This window comes from Serinus canaria, chromosome 2 (genome assembly GCF_022539315.1).
Source record: "Serinus canaria isolate serCan28SL12 chromosome 2, serCan2020, whole genome shotgun sequence".
In the NCBI taxonomy this organism is placed as follows: domain Eukaryota; kingdom Metazoa; phylum Chordata; class Aves; order Passeriformes; family Fringillidae; genus Serinus; species Serinus canaria.
Window position 1 is genome coordinate 2,023,870 of NC_066315.1, and position 18,855 is coordinate 2,042,724.

The 18,855-nt window shown below is 45.8% G+C and overlaps 1 protein-coding gene and 1 long non-coding RNA gene across 2 annotated transcripts in view; one reads left to right on the plus strand and one right to left on the minus strand.

Annotated features, from left to right (window-relative positions):
* The first annotated feature begins 3,031 nt into the window (after nt 1–3,031).
* On the plus strand, nt 3,032–4,349 carry LOC127059231 (uncharacterized). Its single transcript, XR_007776863.1, has 3 exons — nt 3,032–3,220; nt 3,754–3,843; nt 3,964–4,349. It is a non-coding gene; the product is annotated as an uncharacterized LOC127059231 (long non-coding RNA).
* A 3,449-nt stretch (nt 4,350–7,798) lies between these two features.
* The window catches only part of WNT9A (Wnt family member 9A), a 65,304-nt gene continuing 54,247 nt past the window's right edge, over nt 7,799–18,855 (minus strand). Inside the window, 1 exon segment of the mRNA XM_050970864.1 lies at nt 7,799–14,666. Within this exon segment, the coding sequence (XP_050826821.1) occupies nt 14,193–14,666 (474 nt within the window). The 3' untranslated portion in view covers nt 7,799–14,192.

Here is an 18,855-nt window from a genome sequence, read left to right on the forward strand (position 1 = left end):
AGGAGAGCGTGGAGAGAATTCCCACCCTGAAAAAAGGAAGTGTTGGAGCCAGACTTTCCCCCTCAGCTCCAGAATAAAGTAAAATATTGGGAATAACCACAGGGAAGTCAGGAATTGGTGATTGATTCCCAAAGGTATTTGGCAGTTTTCATAATAATTCCCATTCCAGCTGAGATGGGTGTTCAGTGGGAGCCAGGCTGGACAGAGAACTGGTTTTAAACAAAGAAATAATTTAGATACTACTCCCATTTTATGCTTTTTTCCTCAAAATAATCAGGAATAACTCTATCACATTCCTTCTGTTGGTGATTCCCACAGCAAATGTTCCCCACAGGTAATTTAAATAAAGAGTTCAGGGCCCTGTGTAAAGCAAGAATGTTCCAGAATGATCATTGCACAGAAAATAACAGGAATTTTAAAAGTAACTAATTTAAAATGGATAATAATTAAATTATGAACCATATTTCCAGTTCTATAACTCCTGAATACTTAAATTATCAGGCCTCCCACACTGGTGCTTGTTTTGCATTTTGAGTGTGTTTGGCCTGCTGGAACTGGCTCTGGATTTCTCAGAAATCCACAATACAGAATCCAAAAATAAAAACGAAATATGGATTTAGGTAAACGACCTTCCCCCTCTGGGAGTGCTGCAGCACATCTCAGATGTGATTTTGGGTGAGGGAGAGGTAAAACTGAGGTGGTTTGGGTGAGTTTGGCCTCGGGGTGATCTTGGCATCAGGAGCCAAGAAAATGGATCAGGAATCTTCAGGATTATCCTGGTGATCTCTGAGGAGAAAACCTAAAAACCTAAAAATTCCCTTAAATTCTTGCAGTGGAGCTACCTTTTTAAATAAAACATATTCTGATTTTCATGAAGAATATTGCTTTTTTCATCAGATTTCCTCCCTGCTATCCTTTCCTTTGTACTTCCATGTGCTGAAAGTGTCATTTTAATTTTTTAATAAGAATTAAAACTTTAATATCTCTCCTGTCACTGCTGTGAGACACAGCCCAAACTTCCAGGCCAATTAATGTCCCATGGAGGGGACATTTCATGAATCAGGAAAATCTGAGGGGACACTTCATGCATCAGGAGACCAATCCACTGGGGAAAGTGGGAATGGAAATCACTGGACTCTGATTTTTGAGGCATCAGAGCTGAAAATTTCTAATTTTTTTTTTTTTTTTTCAGTTTTTCCACCAAAAAAAATTGCTTTTTGCACAAATAAAAAGGAAATTTCCCAAAACATTGTCCAGTCCACAGCAGTCACCCTTACCAGGCTCCTCTTTTACCTGTTCCAGCTCATTTTCTATCACCAAACCTTGCCAAAGCTTCAGGAAAGCTCACCCGTGCCTGCTTCTCCCACCTTTAGCCTCAAATCCTGACTGAAAGTGGAAACCTCCAGCTCAGCTTCTCCCCAGCAAAGCCTTCCCACGACAGATCCCACCTCGAACTCAAAATCCAATTTATTGCCACAATAAACCAAGGAAGACTCAACCAAACGTGGTGTGGGCAAGGCCAAAAAGCCAAAAAGTCCAAGATTTTTGGAGGAAAAGAGACCAAGAGCATCCAAAGAAGCAGCCCAGAACATCCAAAAAGAGTCAGGGATGGCTTCCTGGTGGGATTTTTTCCCAAATGGCAGCTGATAGAAGTAGGGTTTGTAAGAGGGAAAATTCAGAGTAGGGTTTGTGAGAGGGAAAATTCAGAGTGGGGTTTGTAAGAGGGAAAATTCAGAGTGGGGTTTGTGAGAGGGAAAATTCAGAGTGGGGTTTGTAAAAGGGAAAATTCAGAGTGGGGTTTGTGAGAAGGAAAATTCAGAGTGGGGTTTGTCAGAGGGAAAATTAAGAGTAGGGTTTGTGAGAGGGAAAATTCAGAGTGGGGTTTGTCAGAGGGGAAATTCAGAGTGGGGTTTGTAAGAGGAGAAATTCAGAGTGGGGTTTGTAAGAGGGAAAATTCAGAGTGGGGTTTGTGACAGGGAAAATTCAGAGTGGGGTTTGTGAGAGGGAAAATTCAGAGTAGGGTTTGTAACAGAGAAAATTCAAAGTGGGGTTTCTAAGATAGAAAATTCAAAGTAGGGTTTGTAAGAGGAAAAATTCAGAGTGGGGTTTGTGAGAGGAGAAATTCAGAGTGGGGTTTGTAAGAGGGAAAATTCAGAGTGGGGTTTGTAAGAGGAGAAATTCAGAGTGGGGTTTGTGACAGAGAAAATTCAGAGTTGGGTTTGTAAAAAGGGAAATTCAGAGTGGGGTTTGTGAGAGGGAAAATTCAGAGTTGAAGGCAAAACTGCAGTCCAGAAATAAAAGTGAGTCACCAACAAACCCCCTCCTCACTGTGGCCTTGTGGTTTTGGAGCTGGGTTGGTGTCCCAGTGACTGTCACAGGGAATTACAAAGGAAAGCAGGCACAAGTGAGGTCATTCCCACCTGAGGAGGGGAAAACTTGGGTTTTATTGGAGTTTCCTCGCCTCAGGAGACAACAAATAGAGGAACAAGAGAGGGGTGGCTCGTGGAAAACATGATTCCACACCAGCCTTGATGTTTGGGACATTTGGCCATTCATAGCCAAGACACCAAATCAGACAAAGTGTCTCAAATCTCTTCTTTATTCCTTGTTTTTAAGCTCTGATCATGATAATTTTAGTGCTACCTTGTTAGAAGTAACAAACCCCATTTTTTTTTCCATCCTGAATTCTTACAAAAATAAATGAAATTTCAGACACACATGGACTTCACCAAGCAGGGTTAACTGGTAGAATTTCCCTGCAGGTTTTGGAGATTTATTTAACCTGGATATTCCTTTAATCAACCCCTCAGTGCCCAACCACTTTATTTTCATTTTATTCCCTCACCCCTCCCAAAAGTCTGCCCAGTTCTCCTGGGACATCCCTCAGGGAGAGCCTGAAAAGCTTTAGAGTAGAATTTGCTTTTAAAAGTAGAATCCCAGACTGGTTTGGGTTGGGAAGGACCTCAAAGATCACCCCTGTCCCATGGGCAAGGACACTTCCCAGCAGGCCAAGTCGCTCCCAGCCCCATCCAACCTGTCCTAATCCTTTGAGAGATTCTGCCCTGCAAGTGAGAGGGAAAAATGAGTGTTAATTTAGGCTGAGTGCCCTCGTAATTAGCACCTTGCAAATTAACACTGCCCTGGGAAGCTGAGAAGGGCAGGAATGAAAGAGCAGCCAGGACAGGAATGTTGTTCTGGGGAGTTCATCATCGAAGGAGAGGTGGGAAATGGATTAAAAAAGAAGGCTCTGGACTTGAATTCTAATATTTATAATCGATATTCTAATATTTATAATTGATATTCTGGTGTTTATAATTGATATTCTGGCGTTTATAATTGACATTCAGGTGTTTATAATGATATTCTGGTGTTTATAATGGATATTCTGATGTTTATAATTTATATTCTGGTGTTTATAATTGATATTCTGGTATTTTTAATTGATGTTCTGGTGTTTATGATTGATATTCTGGTATTGGTTGTGTGGATCTGGGTTTCTGGTCTGGTCAGAGGCCATCAGGGTCTCTCTGCATACTCAAGAAGATTTTGTGTCAGTCCCTGAGTTTGGAATTCTGCAGGGAATGCTGCCAGCCTTTAACTTTATAGGATATGGGAATGTAAATCATTAATGGGAGCCATTAAGGCTGGAAAAGACCTTTAAGATCACCAAGTCCAGCTGAACCCAGCACCACCATATCCACCATTTAAGCACTCCCCAAGTGCCACAGCCTCACATGTTTTGACCATTTTCAGGGAATTCAAACAAGAAATAAATAAATGAGAGCGAGGCCAGACACACCAACAACCCAAGGCACGAGGAGTGGAGGAAGAGGAGGATGAAAGGTTGCACTGGAGGAAGAGGAGGATGAAAGGCAGCACTGGAGGAAGAGGAGGATGAAAGGCAGCACTGGAGGAAGAGGAGGATGATGGAAGGCAGCACTGGAGGAAGAGGAGGATGGAAAGGCAGCACTGGAGGAAGAGGAGGATGGAAGGCAGCACTGGAGGAAGAGGAGGATGGAAGGCAGCACTGGAGGAAGAGGAGGATGAAAGGCACCCCTTCCCTCTGAATGCCACAGACTGTCCCCCACTAAGCCCAGGTGGAGGTTGCACCCCCTGCATCCCTTGGACAGGACCTTGTGTAAATAACTGAGGGAAGCTGTGGCTGTTCAATCCTTGAGAAATGTGGAATAAAACCATGGAAGAGTTTAAGGCCCTACAAACACTGGTAATCCCCCAAATGGAGCACCCCCACTTTGTCACTTGATATGAGGTTTTTTTTCAAGGTCTGGCCACGTTTTATATAAAAATTATGAGTTTTGTAGAGTCCAATTATCTTTACTCACCGTTACTTCAGGGGTAGCTAGAAGCTGATGTGCTGGAGCAGCTCCATGGACTTGTTCCTTGCTTTAATTCCTTCAGTTAATTCTTTAAGTCCAGCTAGGAAGGCCAGCCTAGCAGAAATGTGATTTCTCCGCCAGCAGAATCAAAGAACCAACCCAAAACACTTCAGGCTTGGCTTGTGAGGGTTATTTGCAGTACATTTGAATTTCTGCACTGATTTTAGCCCATTCCAAGAGTGGCAAGGAGCATTCCTGGGCAGTGGAACTCGCTCAAATATATTGCTAAAATATTACAAAATCCCTGTCGTGCTGCTGGCTCAGGTAGAAGCACGCTCCCAAAGAATTCCTTGGCATGGCTCGGGAGCTGGCACGGGCCAAGGACCATTCCCAGGAGACATTTTGGATGGAGCCACCTTGTTCTGGAAGGCCAGGACATTTCTTAGGTTGGATGTGGGCTGGTTTAGGCCAGGGGGCATCAGCAGGAGAGCTGTGTTTAATTCATTCATGGAGCTGGAGCCAAAAAGTCCAATCCACTCCCTGTATCCACAATAACTCCTGGAAGCAGGGGCAGAGATGGCCTGGGAGAGGATGAGGAAGGTTGGATGGCTCCTCCTCTTTTCCAAGCAGCTCCCCACCACCTGGATATCCCAGATCCCGAGGGAAATTCCCCACTTTGCATTTGGCAGCAGTTACACCCTGGAGCCACCAGCACAGGAGGGAGTCACACCCTCACCATCACCTCCAGCTTTGGTTCCCACTGCAGGGCTGGCCACCGGCAGAAGGGGAGGACACAGCTGGAAGCAAATCCCTGGGGAACAGGAAAATCCTGCTGCTCTCCCAGCCACATCCCAGAGCACAGAGCAGGGTGTGAGCTCCGAAATGTGGCAGGACTTGGGGCGGTGCCCTGCTCACCTGTGGTGCCCCCACGTCTCAAACAGCTTTGAGGGCATTCCCACTGCCTGGCCTCAGCTCTCAGGGGGATTAGGGGATGAGTTTGGCCAAGTCATGTCTCATGTCTGGCCCTCTTTGATTGTCATTCTGGCTCTGTGTTTGTCACTCAGACTAAAAAAGTTCAGGCATCACTTCTGTCCCTTAAGCAGCTCAATTAGAGCCTCTAAAAGGAGATGTTCAAAATCACTTCACAGCTTGAGCTGTGTTAATCATGCTAATGATGTTAATGATGATTATGATGATGATGAATCAATATCAAGTGTTTAAGGCCAGGCTGGAGCAAGGTGGTCTGCTGGAAAGTGTCCATGCCCATGGCAATGGGGTGGAATGAGAGGAGCTTTAAAGTCTCTTCCAAGCCAAACCGTTCTGTGATTCTGGGACCTGACTCTTCCATCTCATCTCTTGCTGATTAATTTTATTTTTGTCCAAATAATAGTCTGATTTTAGTCTTTCATGCCCATTGAAGAGGAAGCTTGGTATAAAGTTTTTCCTCTCATTGTTTTTCTCTCTTTCTCCTCAGTCTGTGTTTTTCCTCACATGCTCTTCTCCACTCATCTGTGCTCCATCACTGGCCCCCCAGCTGGGTTACACACAGTTCCACACAAAACTCATCCCTCACTGTACCTGCAAGCTTGTAAGAGATTCAGGCAAGTCATCATTAATTTCTAAGCTGAAGGCAGCTCTGTTTTTACTGGATTTTGCTTCTCATGCCCCCCTTCTGCTCAGCACATCCACAGCTGCAGCCTGACACCACCTCCAAGGCATCTCCGTGACGCTGAGGAAAACAACGTGAGAGAAGGGGGGAAGAAACCTATTTTATTTTTCTGGAGGTGAAATCTCTGGTCTGATCCTTGTTTTAATCCCAGATTCTTCCAATGCATTCTGAGTCACCCACTTCCTCTGCGGGAACAGCTGTCAAAACCCCGCCACATCCTCGGCTCCCGCGGCTTTACGGCTCCCATTAGCAGCTCCTTAAGGGGCTGCCTGTGAGGTTCCAAACCTGCCAGTTCCCACTACCCAACTGCCAGGAAGTGCAGGTGGGAGGTCGGTTGGGAAGCTGAAGAAGGCAGGGGGTTGCCCTGCAGGGTTTGGTGGGAAGCAAAGCTGAGGCAGATCCACTCCCATCCCATCATCTCCAACTGTCCTGGTTTAGAAGCTGAGCAGCCTGGTTTAGTGGAAGGTGCCCATGGCAGGGGGATGGGAATTAGGTAATCCTTGAGCTCCCTCCCAACCCAACCCATTCCATGACTGTATTTTTTTTTTCTTCCCATTCCATGAAAAATACCTGGATCAAAGTGTCTGCCTGGTTCCTCAGAGCTTTGAGCTGACGTTTCTCACCACAAGAACGGACAAAGCAAAGCAGAAGCAGGAGGAGCATTGGTTGAGCAGCGTTTTCTCTGAATTAGGAAACAATTCCTTGGGTGAATGACAATCTGTGAGGAGAACAGCAGTGGGATACCACCCCAACACCAGCACAATCCTGGGGAAAGCTCCAGCATTCCTGTCTGAGGATGGCAGCGCTGACTCTGTGTAAGGGAACCAGCTCTGAAGGGGTGCAGTAAATCCTGGGTGCTTTTCCCACAGCAGGAAATGGGACTGGAAGGTAAAATTAATGAATAAATGCAAGAATTTTGTGTGCATGGGAAGGAGAGAGTTGGAAAACCAAAGGGGCTTTGGAAACCCTTTGGAGACACGAGTGAGAGTTTTCAAAGTAACAGAATCACACAATGCTCTGGGTTGGAGGGGACCCTAAAGACGGTCTTGCTCCAAGGTTTAGGCTGGATATCAGGGAAATTTTCTTCTCCCAGAGGGTGCTGGGGCACTGCCCAGGCTCCCCAGGGAATGGACACATTCCCAAGGCTGCCCCAGCTCCAGGAGGGTTTGGACAACGCTCTCAGGGATGCCCAGGGTGGGATTGTTGGGCTGGATGATCCTCGTGGGTCCCTCCCAGCTCTGGTCATTTAAAGCTCAGCTGCAATGAGGAACTGAACAGCTCCAGAGGTGTTCAGTTCCTCACTGAACACCTCTGAGGAACACTGTGGAGAAAAGGACATTTGATCAAGCAGGACAATGTGCCAGGCAAGGACACGTTGACATCAACGGGTCAAGCAAGTCAAAGCCTGGGATAACAACAGTTTTTTTAATTGTTGTCATTCCCCCAGACTAAATTTGGCCACGTCCAACCTATTCTGAGCTCCAGCCGGTTATTTTGGAATCACATCCTGGCAGTGACACTCTGCCAAGGTATCCTGACTTCTCCAGCAAAGAATGATGACCATGGAATCCCATGGGAAGCCGATGGAGTCCCTCAGCCTCCTGAGCTTGTCTGATGATGTCATTTGCAATGGATGGAGAGGCGTTTCTCCAGCTCAGGGTACCACTTTTGGGGCTTAAATTAGCCCCAAGGCCGGGCTTGTGTTCATGGATAAGGCTGAAGGAAGGATCTCCCACAACCCCTGTACAAAGACTTTTCCAACAGATGTGAAGAAAGAGGAGCACGCTTCAAGTATAATTTAAAATACATTTATTGTTTCATTTGTTCTTGCTTTTTTTTCTTTTTTTTTTTGTTATACAAAGATGTTAAATAACTTAAATACATTCTCAACAGTCACTCAGAATCAGATTTATACCTACAAGCTGTACATATGAGGTAGAGAAAAATAACTTAGGCTCCCATAAGACATTGGAAAATAAACAAAACAAAACAAAAAGAAAAACAAGAAAAATACTAATCCTTCATGTTAGTATTCCCACCTCCCTTTAAAAGGAAATGCCATCCCAGGTGTGCAAAACAAATCCTAGACTTTACATTCCTGCTTCAAATTATTAAAGGTGGGGTGGTCCAAGGGAAATTCCTGGGCTGGTTTGGTGATTGGTGTTTCAGATGGATCCATGCTCAAGGGGAGCTGGAAGGATTATCCACACATCTCCTGATTTTCCTGAATTCAATCTCACCTCTACTGATCTGGATGTCTTTATCCCCTTCGACTGTCAGCAGGGAAAACTGGCACCTCCACATGGGCCAAGCAGCTTCCAGAGGTGCCCCAGTCCTGCAGACCAGGGGCTCCTTTCCCCAGGGGGAGGAGTCCAAACCCATTCCACATCAGTGCCAACACCTCTCCCAACACTCCCAAGGGAAGTCATCTCCTGGCCTTTTGGGACATCTTGCCCAGTGCTAAGAAGGGTTTTTTCCCGTTTCTGAAAACACTCAGCAACAACTGAGAGAAAGGCAAAATTCCGATGTTTCCCCTGACAGGTGAACTCGATGTGCCTGCATAATTCCTGGCCTCACTCCCCACTCCCTCCCTGCACCTGAGGAACTGGAGTTACAGGAAGCCAAAGTAACACTGTGCTGCCAAATCCATTTTCCTTTCCTCCCCACCCACAAAGCCTCAAGATCCCTTTTTTTCTTTTCTTTGCTCTATTCAGAAATATTCTGTTTGTGAATAATTTGGTCAAATCCAATGCTAGCCGGTGAAAAATAGATCTAAAAGCTATTCAGTGGCAATACCCATGACCAGGCTTCTTCAGGGGGGTTGAGCAGATTCAACCAGGAGGTTGGAATGAGATGGATCCTAAAGACCCCTTCCAACCCCAAACACTGCATGATTCCTGTGATTCCTCTGGACCGATCCTGTGCCATGCTGAGCGACGCGGTCCAGAAAGGCCACATCTTGTATTTCTTGTGGGAAAACGTCCCTTTCTAAAAGTCATCACCTAATTAGCACCCTAAAAACTGAAATCCAGGATGAGCTGGCCACGGAAGCCAGACTCAACCCAACAGATGTGCCCGCAGAGCTGGATAAACCGGGAATGAGGAGCTTTACTGCACCTGTTCCACAGGGTACAGAACAGACCGGATTTTACCGCAGCATCAACTGAGGAATTTTTCACAGGCACCATAATCCACCAGAAAATCACCTTAAGCAGCATCTACTCCATGAAAGTACCCTTGAGAAATCCGTCCCTTCATCTGGGGTCTCATCCAACCCTACCCCAGCCAAAACACCCGACTGTATGTTCCCTAAAACAGGGCAGCTGAAAAACCACGGACAAAGGAATTCCAGACCTGGCCTGAAGGAAGGCAGATGTCAACGAGCTGCTTGACAGCAAAATCTCCTCAGAAATTATTTTAGCCCCTGCTCAGGTCTGCAGACCAGCAATCCCGAAAGTTCTTTAGAAAACAGGGGGTCCATAAATCATTCCCTGCTTCCCAAGGTGATGGACAAACTTCCTGAATCACAGCAGATCAAATCCCCAGCTCCCCAGTTTTACACTGCCCCATTCAAATAGATAAAAGTTGCTTGTGTTGGATCAAGCCTGGAATTTGGTCCTCTTCATTTAACTTTCCAATGTACTCAGATTATGATTTTATTTTCCCCAACCACCTCTTTAAGAGCCATTCTTCCCCCGCCAACTGAGCTCAATGGCAAATCCCCAATAATTGCAAATAGATTTGGGATTTCCTCCATCCAGACCCATCTCAAAACCAGGATGTTCAGCTAAAAAAGGGTGAACTTGAAATTTCAGGGTAGATTTTCTTATATGTCCATTACGAGCTACTCATTCTTCATTTTTAGCATTAATAATGATAATAATTAAAAATCCCCTTTGATTAAACACTGCTTGTTTCACCACCTGGAGTTTTTGATAAGGGGAAGATAAGGAGAATGTAATGTTTAGGACTTGTTTTGCATTTCTCTACATCCGGCAAAAATGAGTCAGTCACACAGAAAAGAAGCTTGTTAAAAAACAGATGACGGGTGCAACAATTATTTCTGTGGGTTTTTATTTCTTTTAATAGAAAATTCTAATATAAAACAGCAAACGTTTTCAGTTTGCCTTGTTTACAAAAATATTATATATATATTTTTTTTTATATTCTGACATAACTAAAATGCACTATTCAATAAAAATATTCTTCCGTCAGCTAACGTCTCTTTTTAAAAAATTAATAAAAAAGTTATATAAATAATGGTTGCACCCCCCCACCCCAAAACTGATTGGGCTGGATCAGCTTAGGAGAACCAACACTTTGACACTTTTGGGGGGACAGGGGGTGAAAGGGGGTCTGGAACCAGAGATCTCCGCTCCACCCATCTGTCCTTCTCCAGTTACATCTGAGCAAAATCCTGTTTCTCTGGGGATAAGAAAAAGGGGGAAAAGTTGCTTTGCACTTTTTTTTTATATTTATATTTATATATATATATATATGAAATGACACCATGAAAAAGTTCAGGGACCCAAATCCACCGCTGAAGTAGTTTTACAAAACCGAGCAATTTCACTGAATTGCACTGGAGATCCAATGGTGGGGGGGGGGGCAGAACCAGCCTCTCTGGAAAAACCCAGTTTAATCCAGCTGGGACAAAAAGGTTTTACAGGACACTCCCCAGTGTTTGATACAGGAGTTCCCAGTCTCTTGTTTAGGGCTTTCCAGACTTGTGGATGGAGTAGCACTCCATGAGTTAATTCAACTCCTACACATCTCTCACCATCAGAAAACCCATTCCTAGCACTCCAAAGGGGTTTGAGCTGGTTTGACAGATTCTCTCCCAGCTCCTACTAAAGCTCCACTGGATTTTTCCAGAAGGAGGCTTTTGCCCTAATTCCTTCTTCAACAATAAGGCAAACATTGGAAAACGCTGGAACGAAAGACCCCCACCCAAAACACACCCACAGAGGGGTGTGGGGGGAGAAGAAAAATCACCCACGTTTGTTTTACCACCCTAGGTCAAAAGGCCAAGAAGACAAGTTCTCCTGATTTCAGAGTGTTAGTATATTTTATACACTGCCTATACATTTAACACATGTGCCTCGCTACTATTTAGTTATTTATAATTTTTTTTTTTTAACCACAGGAGAATAAACCTTGCTATTTACAATATATAACAGGCAAGTACTATATCCACATGAACATAAATACAATTTGTGGTGTTTTTTTTTCTTGTTATTCTTTTTTTTTTTTTGTAATTCTTTTTTTTTTTTTTTTTTTTTTTTTTTTTTTTGTCTTTTTTTTTTTTTTTTTTTTTTAAATACTTACAGAAAGCATCCAGGCTTCAGTGCGTGAGTTATAATACACAGAAGAGCTCTTTCACTCAGTAGTTCATTCACTCTTTGCTGCTTTCTTCTAGACCAGCTTGGACAATCTGCCTTACTTCCCACCCATCTCTCTCTCCCCCACTCTGCTGAACACACCAAGCTTCCCTACCCCATCCCAGCCCATCCCAGCATTTTTTTGGCCAGGATATCCCAACACTCCCCTCTCTTCTGCTTCTAGGGACTCATTCTCCTCTCACACCAGTGCAATGTGGAGTTACTCCAGCGAGGTCAACGGAGACAGAGACACCAGTGAAAAGGAGGAAAATGAGGCCCATGGTTTAAATATAACAATAATAATAATAATAATAATAATAATTAATAATAATAATAATAGTAATGCACATAAATTGCGGCCCATCCTTTAATTAAGAACAGATTAAAAAAAAAAAAAAAAAAAGAAAGAAAGAATGGAGCCAAAAATAATAATTCAGACCCCAAAGTTCCTGTTTTTGAGCAGGTTTGGATCTGGCTTTACTTTGAAGGGGAAGAGCTATTCTAGAACACACAAAAATGTAACAGTGAGTTTGCACATATGTGTGAGAGAGAGAGACAGAGGGAGAAAGAGAATTTAACATAATACCACATTGAAACCATAAGAAGGTCCTTCTGAAGGGCTTTACAATAAATAAATGTTCAATATTTATATATATATATATATATATATTTATGTGTCAAGGTGTGCATATATATCTATATATACACACTGAATAATAGGTTTCTAGGCGATTTATTTTTTAAACCATTAGATAAACTGCCCGGGGGTGACTTTCCCAAAAGCTGAGACTTTCCTGGTGCTTTGCTGGGGTGGGAGGTGGGAATTCCACGTGTGGATTCCACCTTCACTCCTCCAGCATTATCCCAACCTCCAGAATTGTACAGCAAACAAGGAAACACCAAAAAAAGAGACATTTTGCTTCACTCTGCAGAGCCATGGTGCTATAAAAAAGTAACACCCTGTCCCTCCCCCTGCCCCCTCCTCAAGATTTGATGCCAACGAGCCAGGCTGGACTGCAGGTATTTGTTAGTAAGAAAACCCCAAATCTATCTTTTCTCTTCCCAGTAGATGCATATGAACAGCTTAAATATTAGTGGCTACAATTAAGGGGGGAAAAATTAAATAAGGGAAAAAAGACTTTGAAAAATAATGGTTTGTCTTGGGAAATTGCTCTCTCTTTTTTTTTACTGATTTTTACTAATGCTTGAAAATCTCCTCTTTGGAACACCAGATCAATGGCTTATAGAAACTCAGTGGAAATTGCTACTACTGGACAATCAGAAATTGCTACCAAAAATCAAACAAAACACCCTCTCTGCTCCCCATTTTTTCCTCAGAAAGCTTCGTTCAGGCATTCGCTGGCTGCCTCAAATCCACTTTTACATGAAGAATATTGGCACGCCAAGTCCTGGATTGTAAATCTCCTCTTCCAAGCAAAAAAGAAATGCTGGAGGTTGTCATGTGTTTCACAGCGTTGGAGTGATCAACCCCTGCAGTCAGATTTCTGGCTTCTCTCAGGTTGTCTCTGTGTCAATTGGTTATTCCAAATCCATGAGTTTGTTAGGATTTATCAGGTGTGTTTTTAAAGTACAGTTCTCGATCTAGTGGTTAAAAAAAAAAAAAAAAAATCACCTTAAGGTCATAGGGGTTTACATACAGCTTGTGTCATGTACCACTGCCATGGTTTAGAGTAAATGGAATGATGACCTAGGAAAGGAAAGTCAGCTCCTCCAGAGGTCTGATCCAGGCCAAAACGGCTGCTCCACAAGGCAAGACAGCCCTGGGATCAAAGAGGCACTGGGATTCCTCTTGTCCTGCTCAAGAGAAACGCGTCCGCAGTCAGCTGGCTTGAGACTCAACGAGTTCCAGTTGGGATTCCTGAAGCAGTTACCACAGGTAGACCTCCATCAGCAAGAGGTGGGAAGAGGAGAGGAAAATAAATCATGCGTGAAGTGAAAATGAAACAAAAGTATCTAGTGGTTTAAAAAAACAACAAAAAATTCAATTTAAGACAGCGATATAGTGCTAAAGAGCCTGCATTTGGGTGAATTGTTTTAAATAAAGAACGTGGGATTGGACTGAAGGGGACAGGCACGTCTGGTGTTCTGCTGTCTTCCCAACCTCTTTCTTGGATCTGTTTCTGTCTGCAGCCTGGTGGACCCAACGTTTCCGAGCTGTACGTGGTGACGATGGACACGGAGCTGTCATTAAAGAGCTGATGCTTCCAGCAGGTCTCTTTGTCAGAGCCTGGCTTGCTCCATGTGCAGAAACTCCACTGGAAGGACCCATCATTCCCTACAAATCCCTCTCCAGTTTTAGGAGAAATAAGTGTCCGCTTCCGGGCACCACCGCACTCAAAGCGGAAAGATCTTTTGTATCTGCTCAGCTCTCTGAGCAGCTGGGTGAGCTCCAGGAATAAAGAAGCACGGGATATTCATGCCAAAGGGAATCTCTTAGCCCAGGAGTTCATGGAGGATGGCTGAAACAACGTTCCAAGGAGAAATGATCCGTCAAACTACGTCGACGACGAAGGTGAAGGTCAACTGGGGTCTAACCCCAGTGTGACAGGCACTTATTTCCACATGGTTGGACCTCATGAAAATTCAGTCTATAGGATAAACAAAACAAAACAAAACCAAAACAAAAAACCCCAAAACAAAACAGCAACACAGCCGGGTCACCTGTACCCTACAAAGTGCTTATGTCTCAACACAGCTTCCAGATGCCAGAAGGTCAATCAAACCCTGTTTGTCTCCATAGGCAGTTCTCCAAGCTGGCCCGCGCGGCAGAAGCCGCGGGTCGTGTCAGTCCTTGCAGGTGTAAACCTCCTCCCTCTGGGTGCACTGCTTGCACTCCACGTAGCAGCACCAACGCACCTGGCACTGGCACGGGCGCGTCACCACCCGGCTCTGCGTGTTGTGGCCCCGGCCGCAGCAGATGCTGTCGCAGTTCTTGTCCTTGTAACACTTCCGTCCCGAGGTGCCGGGGGAATAGCGACTCATCAGGCAGAAGCTCGGGGAGTCGTCAATGTAGACGAGATCCGTAGTCCTTGGGATTTGATCGCTGTGGCCGGGGATGGATTTTTTAGGGGGGGAAATGTCGCCTTCCCCCGTGGCCTCGTTGGTGGTGCTGCCCACCTTGAGCGAGGTCTCGTACTTCTGCTTCAGCTGCTTGCCGATCTCGTGGAAGGGGGAGAGCTGCCTCCAGCACGTTCGGACGGTGCAGGAGCCGGACACGCCGTGGCATTTGCAGGTGGTCTCCACGCCGGCTTTGATGACCTGCAGACACACACACGGCCCCAAAGAGAATCAGTCATGGCGGAGGAAATCAAAGCATCAAGCAAAACACGGTATTTTCTAGAAGTCGCTTCAGAGACACCAAGGTGATGACAATACAAAAAGTATCTGTTGGAAGCAGACAGAAAACGCATCCTACAGGAAATACTTCAAAAGGATCTCAGTTCCCAGAGTATGACATTCAAAACACATCCTACAGGAAATACTTCAAAAGCATCTCAGTTCCCAGAGCATGACATTCACCTGCAAGAACTTTGCTTAATGGGCTAATTAAAGATATTGAAAAGGTGCACCAAGATTGTCCTGTTCTGCCACTCATCGTGTAGCCAGAGATCTGAAACTGTGATCCAACTAAGAGATTAATACATATTTTAACACCTATTTATCTTTGTCAATAATAAGTAGGTAAGATATAGAAGTGGAAGAAATGGAAAGAGGTGGGGTGGCACATGCTCCAGAACAGAAGTGTGGACAATAAGAACCTTCTCCAACCCACAGGATCCCAAACCCAAGTACAAGCAGAAGCAATCTTAGTTTAGCACCATCAGCTGACTGATGCTGAACAAGGGATCCCATCCTTTTCAAATCAACTGCAATAAAGAAGTTTCACAGCACAAAACCACATCCATCTACTTAAAAACAGCATTGGAATGTTCCAGCTCTGCTTCTCCAGAGAGAGATTTACACCTGGGGTTCCTCCATGGGCAACACATGAGCAGAGATGTTATTTGGACAGCCACAGATACCCCACATTTTTCCCACAGATTATAAACACAAATTTGTATTTCTAATTCTCCCGCCCTGCCCCTTCTCCAAAATTAGGTTCTGTTGACTTTAAATGGGTAAGGTACAACCACCCCTAAAAACAGCGGGCGAGGACAGAGTTTGTTTGACGGAGCTGGGTCCTGACAAGGTACCAAAGCACTGTTGAAAGTGCTCTTCCTTTGGGCATCTACGGTACCTAAAACAGAAGAAAACAACCTCCCCCCGTGCCCATGATGGCATCTGGCTCCGCTGTGGCCTCCTGACAGCAGAGGACTGGCTGCAGTCCATTTCCTGACCATCCGGTTCTTAATTGTTTGGCTGCACAAATCCTGCTGAGCCCCGTGTGCAACCGTGCAATGGGTCATGGACTCGGAATTGGGGCCTGGCCCAATGGTGATATTCCAGAAACATTTTTAGAAAGACAATACGCATAATGCAGCCTTCAGCAGAGCCTGTCCAATGGTCACACTTCATTCCTGTGACAGCCAAAGACCTTTGCAAGTGCAATCCAATAATACACAGTAGCATTCAGAGCGGTGGCGGGTTACAGGGGGAGATGTGTTGCTGGTTATAGCGCTCAGCTGGGATGGCTTGGGTGAGGGCTGTCACGCTTTGTGTGCCAAAGTGTCTCGCCAAGTCCACAAGAAATCCCACAATGTCAGACAAGAGCGTGCAGAACACATTTCAACACCGAGGGGGAGGGGGGAAAACCCCAACCCTCACCCGTCCCCTCCCTCGTGTAAATTCCCGTTTCACTGCTTGTCCAGAAGCGAGAGCTGAGTTCGTGTGAAACAAAGTTCCTCCACCTGATTTCACGCCCACACCATCAGCAAACCGGGCAGAAATTGCTGGGATACTTGGGAAAGGGCTGCACACTGCAGGCATTCATCAGTTCAGGCTTTCCTCAACCTTTCCTGCTCCCCCAGTGCATTTGCATCTGCTCCACCTGGAAAAGGAGACAACCCCCATTGCACAGGAGTTGGGAAAGCAAGAAACCAACGGGAACTGGCTCAGCTTGTCGTCCTGCTCCCGGGATTGGAGCTGATTGAACAAGACAGGGTCATGAAACTCAGGAAGGGAACCTGGAGTCAGGGCTGCTCTTGTCAGGAGCCACCTCTCAGGAGCTCTGTGGGAGTGCTGACGTTGCAGGAGCGCTGCAGCCAAGGTGTCCACGTGGGGCTGGTGGATACAGCCCAACACGTGTTGGAAAACCTGATCCTGATGGATTGGCAGCTGGCTGATGGCGCAGGACCCTCAGTCAGGTGTAAGCATGTAGGTTTAGGCACTTGAATCACATCAGCCAGCCAGGGTTGACCTCACTGAGGCAAACGCTTGAGTTTAAACACCTCAGTTTGTGAAACACCTCAGAACACTCAGTCAGGGCAGCCAAGGCAGGGGAGGACCCTGTGGTGAGGCAAACACCTGCTCCACTGAACAGCCCTCCAGGCTCCCACTGACACCTGAGCACATCTCTATCACCAACAGGAGCCTGGGGACCCAGCCCACACAGAGGCACCTCACTTTAGGGGATTCTGTGAGCAGAATCCCGCCCTCTGGGCCATACTCAGGTGTTTAAACATCTCCACCTAGCACTAATTGAGGTGCTTTAAAACATTCCTCTCACACCAGCTGTCCCTCCAGCAGCATAAAGGTCCCCCAGGGGGTACTAATAAGTGCATTTGGGTAGATTAATTCTATTCTCCTCATCTGGGCTCAAAGAAAGTTCCACAAGAACCCAGTCTGGATTTTCCTGACTCCCTTCCAGCTCCTTGCTAAGCAGTGGCTGGGACAGCTCTGGTGGACCAAAGCATAAAAGGTTTCCATTGTCCCCATCCCCGTGAATGCAGCAGTTCATGAAATCCAGCCTGTGGATTTTCCTGCGGCCGCCGTGCAAGCGCGGTGCATCCCGACCGCCCCGTAAAGCTTCTCCTGGAAGGACCGGGAAGGGCTCAAGAATGTTACGAGGCAGCAAGAGTGAAAATCCTAGAAAAATTCCCTGCCCAGGCAGCCTCCCCTGCTGCTGTCAGTCACGCTGCAGCTCCTCGAGGCGCTGCGTGATGGGGAACTGCTGCCTCCAGCCCCAGCCACCCACGAGCCAAAATGAATCTTGGCAAAGCCCTGCTGGTTCCCGTCCCGCTCCCCAGCTTCCACAACGACCTTTCCTCCTCTTGTTGCAAGCTCCTGTCAGAGACACTTAAATCCACCTCATTTCTTCAGGAAGCAGAGCAAGACTGATCCAAGTCAGCAGGTTGCTTGGAGAAAGCTTCGCTGGCTGGATCCTGGGACAAACGTCTGGATCACGCTTTCAAACCTGAAGGCCTTCTACCCTTCTTCCAGGATAGAAAAACACCGTTTTTATTCCCAAAAAACTCTTGGTTAGATGAGAAAGAGTAAGGTTTTACCACATAAAATCATATTTCAAGAGCTGTAGTAGCTCCTGCTTTCTTTTCAAGGCTCATCACAGATCAGAGCCTGATTTACCTCCATCCCACACTGACCTGAACCTGCTCTGAACACACCACTAAATAATTACTTCTTCCACACCAAGGATGTGGCCACCTGCACCTTTGTCACAGATGTGAAGCAGAATGGCTCAGCTTCCATCCAAGGCACAAAATATTTCATGCTCCCCATGGCCCCAACTCCACAGCTACCACACAGCAGCAGGGTTGTAGTAACTGAGAAGTAGCAGCAACAAGGAGCATCCTTTTTGTATTGTGTGCTGTAGAGAGCTCCTACCATGAAAACACAGCCAAACAAAGACAAGTGGTGGGTCAGGGATGGCATCACACATGGAAATTCTGTCCTCCCACTCTCCTCTGAACAACCACCTGGTCTGGCAGTATCAAACAGAAAAGTTTGGGAGGAAATAAAGATTTTTAGCTCGACTTAGGAACACAAATTCCCACTGACCTTGCCGTGAGAACACCCAACACTGAAAAACACAGAATGAGGGAAACACAAAGCAAGACAGAACCGTTTTTCCTGGGGTTTTCCTGCTCGGAGGAAACCAGATAGCTCTGCTGGACTGCCTTCCCAACTGGCTTTACATGGGGAAAAGGGATCACAGCAGAGCATTGCTATGCAACATGTAATCCTTCCTCCCAACAATGGTGCGCCGCGAAGCTCAGACTGAGTGCCCCCGTCATGATCAGTCTCAGACATGCTGCAACACACAATTTCTCAGTGTTTTAGCTGAAACGCCGAGGACAGGATTCCCATTCATTCCCAGCTGGGTCACGGGGTTCTGGCAGTGGTGGCTTTTTTTGTTTTTTTTCAGACAACTCTTGTCTGGGCAGCAGCAGCCCAGGGCGGACACCCGGCCGTGGGAATTCCTCGCTTATTGCTGCGCTGTCGTCATGGCTGGGCTGCGGCTCCAAGGCTTCAAACCATTCGCTATGGTTTG